General features: G+C 47.6%; 1 protein-coding gene across 1 annotated transcript in view; it reads left to right on the forward strand.

The window, feature by feature from the left end:
• The window catches only part of RPS6KA2 (ribosomal protein S6 kinase A2), a 173,280-nt gene that overhangs the window by 102,375 nt on the left and 60,697 nt on the right, over positions 1 to 10,208 (forward strand). Inside the window, exons 4-6 of the mRNA XM_046669557.1 lie at positions 2,798 to 2,878; positions 5,710 to 5,789; positions 8,795 to 8,901. Of these exons, the coding sequence (XP_046525513.1) occupies positions 2,798 to 2,878; positions 5,710 to 5,789; positions 8,795 to 8,901 (268 nt within the window). The remainder of the gene's footprint in view (positions 1 to 2,797; positions 2,879 to 5,709; positions 5,790 to 8,794; positions 8,902 to 10,208) is intronic.

A 10,208-nucleotide genomic window follows, 5' to 3' on the forward strand; every position in this document is an offset into this window, starting at 1 on the left:
TCTGCCTGGTGCTTTGGTCGTGGGGGATCATAGCTGCATGGGACACAGAGCAGGCTGGCGATGGGCTGTGGAGATGCTGCTGGGTGACCTGCAGATCTGCCCACAGCTTCGCCTCCTGTGTGCCAACTCTCAGCCCTTCCAGATTCTGAGGGATTTGGGGCCACTGTGATTACAAGGGTCTGGTGTTACTACAGGAACAGACGAGCAGTGGGGCAGAACGGAAAGACCAGAGCAAGCCGTGGAATCTTATCATACAGTGAAGCTAACTCCACCAATGACAATAGATGGAGCACAGCACTTGCTGTGGGGCCAGCACGGTTGTAAGTGTTTCACACACGTTAATTCATTCCCTTCTCACAGTAGTCCTGTGAGGTGGGTACCCTATCATCCCCGTTTCACAGATGAGGAAACTGAGCAGAGAGCAGCCCACAATGTGTGAGTGACAGACACAGGGTGTAAACCCAGGCTGGAAGCTCAAGAGTCACCCTCCACCACCAGGCTACTCTGTCATAGACTGTCGGGGAGCGTACCATGGTCATGGCACCAAAGCTCAGCTGGACTCCGGAAAGCCTGGACACCTGAATGCAAATGGTCAAACTAGAGTTAACAGAGCAAAATGTAGCAGGCTGTCCTTGTGACCCGGGAGTGAGGAAGGACTTCGTTTTTCTTTAATTGTGATAAAATATGTATAATATAATATTGGTCCTTTTAACCATTTGTAAGTGGCATTAAAAACATTCTCAATATTGTGTAACCATCACTACTATCTATACCCAAAACTTTTCATCTTCCCAAACAGAAACTCTGTCACTATTAAACAGCAACTCCTCATTCCCCCTCCCCCAGCCCCAGCACCCACTGTTCTGCTTTCTGTGTCTATGAATTTGATGACTCTAAGTACCTCATCTAAGCAGAATCATATAATATTTCTCCTTTTGTGTCTGCCTTCTTTCATTTAGCGTAATGTTTTCAAGGTTCATCCATATTGTAGTGTGTATCAGAATTTTATCCCTTTTTAAGGCTGAATAATATTCCATTGTATGGAAGCACCACATTTTGTTTATCCATTCACTCACTGACGGACACTTGGGTTGCCTCCATCTTTTGGTGATTGTGAATAATGCTGCTGTGAACACGGGAGTACAAGTATCTGTTAAAGTCTCCATTTTCAGTCCTTTTACTTAAATACTTAGGAGTGGAATTGCTAGGTCCTATAGTAGTTGTATGTTTAACTTTTTGAGGAACCGCCAAGCTGTTTCCCACAGCAGCTGCACCATCTTGCATTCCCACCAACGGCTCCACAGTGTTCCCACCGCTCCATGTCCTTGCCAACGCTTCTTATTTTCTTTCTTTCTTTCTTTTTCTTTTTATTATAGCCGTCCTTAGACAAGGACTTCTTAAATAAAACTTTAAAAGTATATATCACAAGACCAAAAAAAGGGTGAATGTAAATGCCTGGCCCAGTGGTGCATTACTTACCATACTTGTCTCACTTGTGAATGCTTAAGGAAGTTCCTGCCGGCACTTACATGGGGCCGTGTGAGGTCACTGGATGCTGCCCTGGGTGGACCAATTCACTTGTGGGAATTTGCAATTGTTCTTATTCTCAAATGGTAATCCTTCTTTGTTTATTTTTGCCTCAAAACTAATTACATCTGTATTGCCAGATGGCTAAGCTTGGGACCATGTGAGGACCAAAAAGAATCATGTTGTAGCTGGTTATAACACACTAAATTTTAAAAAGTCTACATAGTTATCCTCAGGGAGAGAGAAAAAGAAGGACTCTTCCTCTTGATTTCCGGTTCCATCAGAAATGAGAAAAATGCATTTTGCAGCCCTAAATGACTCAAGCAAGGATCACATGAGTATGCTGACACTCCCGGATGAAGGACTGTTAGGAACCCACAGCCACTGGAGGCCAAAATGTCATGCTGCAGGTGACATTACTTACAAAGAGCCATGTGGGTCTTTACAATGAAAGATCCGTGACTTGTCGCCTTAACCACGTCATCCAGTTCAGCTTCACTTAGCAAGCTAACACAGCATCGTCACCGCGGCTGCTGCAAGCTCAGGTGCACAGCATCTCCTGGCAGGTATTTTTGCCAAAAATGTTTAGCCTCAATCTTATACAGCCTCTGGACCTAACCTCGGTCTACAGGAAATAAAGGATTAGAGCACCAGTAAAGCAACAATCGGACAAACCCAGTGGACCAGTCTGCAGGACAGCTCGCCTGCACTTATTGAAAAGTCTACGAAAAGGCACAGGGAGAAGAAAAGAAGTGCAACTCTTCTATCCTAGCAGCAAAAAGAATAGAGAAAGATAACAACCGAATATAATGTGTGAACCTTTTCTGGATCCTAGGTTAGAAAAAATTATAGCAGCTGTCAATGACATGGGCGGGGGGTGGAATATGGATTGGATATTGGGTGATATTATGGAATGATTGCTCATTTCCTTAGAGGTGACAGTCATGTTAGTTATGTGAGAGATTGTCCTTATTCTTAGGAAATGCTGTGTGCAAATGCACCCAAGGATCGAGTGGCATTGAGTGGACAATTTATTGTCAGATTTTTTACCAAAATGTGTGTGTGTGTGGAGACAGCACAAATGTATTAACACAATTCTTGAGTCTAGTGGAGGATTTAGGGATAATCATCATTATTTCTGCTTTTGTACGTGTTTGAAAATTTTTGTAACAATGAGTTGGGGGAATTGTTTATATCTGATGTTTTATATTCCATGTTCTCCAGAACTCTCATTCCTCCTCTTGAAAGCCTTCGTTTTCCTGTTTTGCAGTTCGGGACCGAGTGAGATCAAAGATGGAGAGAGACATTTTGGCAGAAGTGAATCACCCTTTCATTGTCAAGCTTCATTATGGTAAATAGCGTAAAAAATAACCTACTTTTGAGAGAACCTAGGGCAGCGTTCCCCAAAACAAAGAAAATTGAGGAAAAAGAATCATCAGGTGAAAACCCTCCCTATGTCAGAGCGTCAGTCCTGTCTGGGGAGGGTTATCTCCTCTCCTACTTCCTTAATCTCTTGCCTTCTTCTCTGAGGGAGCAAGACACGTGATTTTCATCTCAAAGACCTACTCCGAGGGGCTCTATGTTATCATTAATTAAATTATCGTCATTGATAAAGTGCTAAAATAAAAAAAAAAGGTCTCTTGACCTACATGGGAATGAATCTGTGACACATTTTTGTATTGTTTCAGAATAAAATGCTTTATCACCCAATAATTTCTCTCAACCAGAATGGTAACACGCCCTACATTTTAAGCAAATCCCATATTTCAAGCATTTTAAAGACTGTAGCTCATTGAACCCTCAAAACTTCCTTTCCGGGTAGATAAGTGTTTCCATTTTCCCAAAGAGAAAACTGAGGCTCAGATCACATAATGGACCCCAGGCCACATGTCTGTGGTGCCACACAAGTCCTCTTAGCTTGCTTTCTGCCTTGTTTTTTTTTTTTTTTTTTTTTTGAGGAAGATTAGCCCTGAGCTGACACCTGCTGCCAATCCTCCTCTTTTTGCTGAGGAAGACTGGCCCTGAGCTAACATCCATGCCCATCTTCCTCTACTTTATATATGGGACACCTACCATAGCATGACTTTTGCCAAGCCATGCCATGTCCACACCCGGGATCCGAACTGGCAAACCCTGGGTCACTGAGAAGGGGAGCATACACACTTCACTGCTGCGCCACCGGGCCAGCCCCCTGCTTTCTGCCTTTTTATGTCCTCAGAGAAGCAACAGTGAAATCTTCAAGTTAAAAATGATTAATGAAATGGCAACTCCAGCGTCGTGCCAGACTGCCTTAAAGCTTACTACCCAGTTGAGTAAGGGATGTGAGTCCAGTACAGAAAGAACAGAAGGAAACTGTACCTGTTGTTTCAAAGGCACCGGGGGAGGGTGGAGTGGTGGGAGATAGTCGTGAGACATACACAGATCGGCAGCAAAGGCATAAACACACGCCCAAAGGTAGGAGAATGGAGACTTCTAGCTGGGTAATTTCTGATATTACTAAGACAACTGTTCAGTCTTGTGGGGAAATTCTGTGGCCTCTGGTTTCACAAATAATAAAAGCAAATATGGATGTGAGCTTGCGGGAAGCCGGCTGGTGACCGTTACCCCCAGGCCTGTGTGCAGGTGTCCTGGGATCCGGTCCCACGGCGGACGGCTGGGAGGCTGCCCCCCCTCCATTACGTTGCCGCTCCACCGCTGCTGACTCACAGGTGTCAGATCCAATCCCGGGTGTCATTTCGGTTGGTTTCCAGGGTGTTTTGCTAAAGAAGTTAAGAACTGGGCATCTTACGAAGATGTTTATAGGCATCCCCTCTGTTGCCTCTGTGGTTGATCAGAAGACGCTTGTTCTCCTTCTGCCCTTCAAGGCTCTGATAGAGCATGTAATCCAGGCTTCAGTTCTCACCCTTCTGACAAAGAGTTTTCTGGTTAGAAGCCAGACGTTTCTAAAACTCCAACGTTGATAATGCTTCTAGGACTTACTTTTAGAAAACTAAAAGTTTTCAAGGACCAAGGGATATTAGGACCCCTTCCAGCCATCCTCCCTACGTATATAAAGTAGACGGCAGATGATAAGTCATCAAAACATTGAACTACCATCCAGTAGTAAGAGCGAGTGGTTTCTCTTGACCCTCACATGGCGTGCAGCCCCCTCTTGACGCAGGCATGCCCTTGCTGAGTGGTGGGCGAGAGCTGAAACAAACAATACACCTATCACTCTGGCACACAGCTGTCAAACCCAGACCCCAGGGCCATGAAGTACGAGTAGCCATGCCGGCCGGTCACCAACGCCGCCGTCCAAGAAGGAATCAGATGACTGATGCCTGAACCCTGAGTCCTACAGAATGCGGTTCTGTTGGAAGGAGAGGAGACTGTCCAGACACGTTCAGGGCTGTCATCCCGCGCCTCACCAAGCACCCACAGCAAAAGCCGACTCTGTAGTGAGACCCAGCTGAACCCAAAGCCCTGTATTAATAGTGGCGATAGTGAGAGCAAGTGGGAACATCCAAATACTTCTCTCTTCTGTATCTTTCAATCCCCTTTGTGATTCAAAAAGGAAAAAGGGAAGGAAGGGAGGAAGGAAGGAAAGAAAGAAGGGAGGGAGGGAGGAAGGCAGCATAGGAGAGAGGGAGGGAGGGAAGGACGGGAGAAAAAAGAAAGAAAGGAGAAAAAAATCTCCAGACTCTTTAATAAAAGTGAGCGAGACAGATGGGGGCTGGCCCCATGGCCGAGTGGTTAAGTACGCGCGCTCCGCTCCAGGCGGCCCAGTGTTTCGTTGGTTCGAATCCTGGGCGCGGACATGGCACTGCTCATCAAGCCACGCTGAGGCAGCGTCGCACATGCCACAACTAGAAGGACCCACAACGAAGAATATACAACTATGTACTGGGGGGCTTTGGGGAGAAAAAGGAAGAAAATAAAATCTTTAAAAAAAAAAAAAAAGTGAGCGAGACAGAGCTCGTTACCGTCCGCTCCTTTTCCCTGGGTTCTGCCCGGGAAGCTGTCTCCAACCGGTTTGGGTCCCGTTTCTGAAATGACCCCGCGTCACAGACTACACAGTATTATTTGAGTCACAGAGAGACAGAGACAAGCTTTTTGCGCTGCAAAGAGACGGAGCCCAAGGGAACATGTCCCCCAGGGGACCTCCTTAACGGCCGAGATGCTCAACTCTTTCTCCTTCCACAGCCTTTCAGACGGAAGGAAAGCTCTACCTGATTCTGGACTTCCTGCGGGGTGGGGACCTCTTCACCAGGCTCTCCAAAGAGGTGAGCAGCCCTCCAGGAGGCGGCAGGCTGTGGGTTTCTGTCTAGAACCCGAGGGACAAAGAGGGATGGAGAGCTCTGAGGGGAGGAGGGTGTGTGGTGTGTGCGTACGTGGGGTATGTGGGGTGCGTGGGAATCGTGTGTATGTCTGCATTTGCCTCTGGGTGTAGTGTGTGATATGTTTGAGAGTGTATGTGTGTACACACATGCATGTTTATGTGTGGTGTGTGTGTGCAGTGTGTGGGAGGTGTTGGGGGGGGGGTGTGTGTATTCGTTTTAAAGAAGTCACACGAGTTGCACAAAGAAGAAATCCGTTGTCCTTGAAAGGTCTTGAGAAAACTGACTCTTCCGAAGACACCTGTGAAGCTCTAGAACCTTCCGTTGCACTCTGTTCACTGCCCTTGTAGAGCAGATGGCAATGGAAACTCAGTTATGGAACACTGGGAAAGACTTTATTTCGCAGTATCTTGCTTGCCGTGTAGGAAGATGCTGTTGACTTGCTGACCGCGCCTCCTGGGAGCTGCTCCAGGAGCCTCTAATCGGGTCTTCAGACATGAGGTCTCCATGACCACCAGCCACTTCACAACCCTAGAGTTTATCCTTGACCTTACCCTACCTAACATGGAACTTTCCAGAATGTTACGCAGCGCAACATGAAAGCTGTCTGGCCCATAATTGACTTGAAGAGCTCTCTCCTTCATGGGATGGAAAAAACTAGCATTCTGCCCATGGCAACTCGAACACTGGGCTTTAGTCCTGATGATTCTGTGCAGGATGGCGGGATGTCCCTTCATCCAGAACAGAGGGTGGTGGGGGTGTCCCTTTATCCAGAGCAGAGGGTGATGAAGACAGCACGTGTTAGTACCACGCACAGGACAGGTTCCAGTCCTTCTGGCCCTCACGCCAGCATGGCAGTTTTCACTGGACTCTTAACAGTGGGTTCCAACTGTCCTCTCCCCTTTCTCCCCCTCCCACCTTTTTAGCAGGTGATCCCTCCATTCTGCAGGAAATTCTGAAGTGACCAGTAGATTGAGGTGGAGCCGGATGGGTGTCCCAGAGACCTTGGGCTGCCCTCTCCCTCTGTTTTCAGACACTCCCTTGGGCAATGGCACAACTGATATATTGGGCTCCTCGCAATATAGGTTGAAAGCCTGGGGCTGGAAAGATCAGATCCAAGTTCTACACAAGTCCCTGTGGGAGCAGGTGTCTGCTCGTTTAACGTGCCTCCTGCCTGTGCTCACGCTTCCAAAGATGCTGAGTCCTTGACACCTGCCAGTTGTCGTCCGATATCTACTGATCTGACGCCTGCCCCTCTCATCTACAAGAAGTCAGCCCTTGGGTTTGGTGTTGTCCAGCATCCAGTATGACACAGTTATTGGGCTTCTTGACCAAAAGGCTACAATAATTAGCAAAAAGCCCTGTCACACCTCACAACGGAGATACGGGTCTCCCATCTAACCCTTATTTCAGAGGAAAAGGAAAGTTGTCAGGCACGGGCACCCCAGATTCTTGGAGTTCATGGAAACACGTGGAAAGGATTTTCCTTTCATTCTCTCTTTCAGTTGAGTCCATTGGACAACATCCTTCCACATGTCGGTCACTATACTAACTGCCTTCAAGAACTCACATCAGTGGGTGTTTCATTTCTATGGAGACAGTATTTGTCAGCTGTACTTGGGGACACACTGAGAAGTCCCCTAAGACATGGACAAGTGGACAATTACAGTTGCACCAGAGCAGTAAACTGCAGACACACCCATGTTGGTTATATAGATAGATAAATCAGATGAAAGAGAATTCGCCAGCCAGCAGAATTTGACTCTAAGTAAGCCCACCCAATAAATTAACCAATTTAGAAAAGAAACACCCAACCAGGAAAGGTGCTGGTTGAGTGTGGAAGATGGAACAGGAGATCCCAGTGGCCGGAGGGGCAGCGAGGGTCGGCAGCACCCAAATGTCTCCGTCCAGGACCTTGGGGCATATGTCCCTGCCCCGTGGGGAAGCATCCTTTTTGTGGAATGGATGCACTCCCTCTGCATCAGTCTGACGTATTCATCCTTCAATTCTCTGAACTGCCGTCATCCCAATTCCGTGCTACCAGGCAGCCTTCTGATTAGGCAGTGAGTTTTCATGTGTCCGCCTTCAGAGAGAATTCAGTGATGATATGGGCTTCTGGTCTCTGTGAAGCTGATTTCTCATGATGAATGTCAAAAATGGTTTCTGATCACCATCTGCCTTCCTAGAAGGTGACTGTAAAAAATGATGTGCTGGTTCTGACACCCCTGGGGAAAGGCAAATGTCACTATGAGACGATGACCGTGACGTCTGCCGGGCACTGTGGCCTTGTGTATGATTAGCTTCCTTGAATCAGAGTGTCCAACCCGTGGACCCTGACACCCCACGTGCCCTCTCCAACCAGTCTCCCCCAACTTGGGGCGCTCCCGCTGAATCTACACCATCTGTGTGTTGTATTTAGTAGAACTAATCCCACTTTGGGTGACCAGCAGTTACTGGTTTGCATCAGCCAAGGAGAAGATGTCAAATTGGAGGGAGAAGGAATGAGATTTGAGATGCATTTTCCACGGCTCCTCATTGGGCCTTCACAGTGCGGTTTAGGTATTTGTATTAAAATGTGGTGAATTCACATCAGAACCACTCATATTAAAATATAAACCCAGAAAGCACTCCAGAGCTGCATGATCTGTGGGGGCGAGAGGGATGGGGTGGAGAGGACTCTATCTAAGGGCTCCGCTCACAAGGCTAATTAAGGCATCTTTGCAAAGAAGGGCTCGTCTTCCTTTGCTGGTCTTAAAACTGTATAGAGAACACATGTTTCCAGGAGAGGAGGCAGCAGAGGATGGTTGGGGGGCCCCACGATCTTCTTCAGAGCAAAACCGACCCGAGGGTGTACTTAGAGGGGCTGAGTCGTGCTCTCTCTCTGGCAGAGTTCTTTAAAACAAGCCAATCGCAGAATGAGCTCAACAGCCTTGTTCTCTCTCACTCGCCAGGTCATGTTTACTGAGGAGGATGTCAAGTTCTACTTGGCTGAGCTGGCCTTAGCTTTAGATCACCTCCACGGGCTGGGCATCATCTACAGAGACCTGAAACCTGAGAAGTAAGTGAGAAAACAGGAGGGCGTGGTCCTCAACACCCCCCTTTCTTGCTGGCCCACATTGGTGGCCATTGCTCTGTATTTATGTCCCACGTCAGTGCACATCAGGAAGTTGGCTGGAGACATCCTCAGGCTGGCACCTCCCACGCAGGGATTCCAAAGGGGGTGAGCAGATCCACCTGCCTCTCCCTGAAAAGGTGCTCAGACACAGGTGTGGCTTACACTCATTTGTAGGGGATGGTCCCACCCCATTCTTACCTAATGCCCATGACAACTCTGAGGGAGGCAGGGCCAGGGCCCATGTCCCTCCTGTTCATGTAAGGCTGGGCACGTAGGAAGCCTGTCCACTACTCCCCCTTCTATATTCACTGCCCCTCCCTGCCATGAGGCTGCCTCCCTCTTGTAGGTTGGGCTCACCCTGCCACTGGGAACATCTCAGACATGGCGACCTCCAAGCTACTTTCTCTCTTCCCTTTCTGTCTCTTCTGCATCATCCTCTAGATTTAGGAAACCCTTTCAACTGTTTCAACAGGCCCATTTCTAGCTGACAAGTCAGATGAGCTTTTCTGAGAGCTTTTCTGAAAGACAGTGGCACCAGATTCCTAAGCGAGATTCTTGTATCTTTAGCAATGATCATCTGTAATGTTATTTCTAGGATATTTTGCTAATCTACTCTAAATTAAAGAAATAAAGTCCCTCCAAAAGAATAGATTTCCCATTTCAGGTTTTTTCTTGTATTTTCTGTGTGGAGCTGATACAAAAACTAGGAGTTTATCCACTTGAAAAAGTAGAGATCTAGTGGATGCGATTTTAGGTCCAGTTGGCTGACCTAAACGGGGTCCCTGATTTCCTCACTCACTATCCACTGTCCTGGGAGGCAAGTCATACCACCCACTGAGCCTGAGGTCTACACCCGCCCCTGGACCAGGCAGGACCTGGTGGGACCCAAGCCACACTAAGACCTCATGGCCGAGGGCTCAGAAGTGGGATTCACCCATGCTCCAGATCCTTACTCTCACCCACACTGAACTGAGGAAAACACAAACTCTCTCTCCAGCCATTTGTATTAGACGTGGAGTCATTTATGGGAAGCATCTGGGTTTGCCCAGAAACCAGGTCATGTTATGTACATGCGTGATGCAAAGTGTGTGTCCGCCTGTGACCAGAGGGAAGAGCGTACCACGCGTGGCTTTGACATAACCACCAGCATGATAGAACATCACCAGCTGAACATGTAAATAAACTTCTTAAAATTTTTTTTGGTGGGGCTGGCCCCGTGGCCAAGTGGTTAAGTTCGCGCGCTCTGCTGC

Source organism: Equus quagga, chromosome 8, assembly GCF_021613505.1.
Source record: "Equus quagga isolate Etosha38 chromosome 8, UCLA_HA_Equagga_1.0, whole genome shotgun sequence".
Lineage (NCBI taxonomy): Eukaryota > Metazoa > Chordata > Mammalia > Perissodactyla > Equidae > Equus > Equus quagga.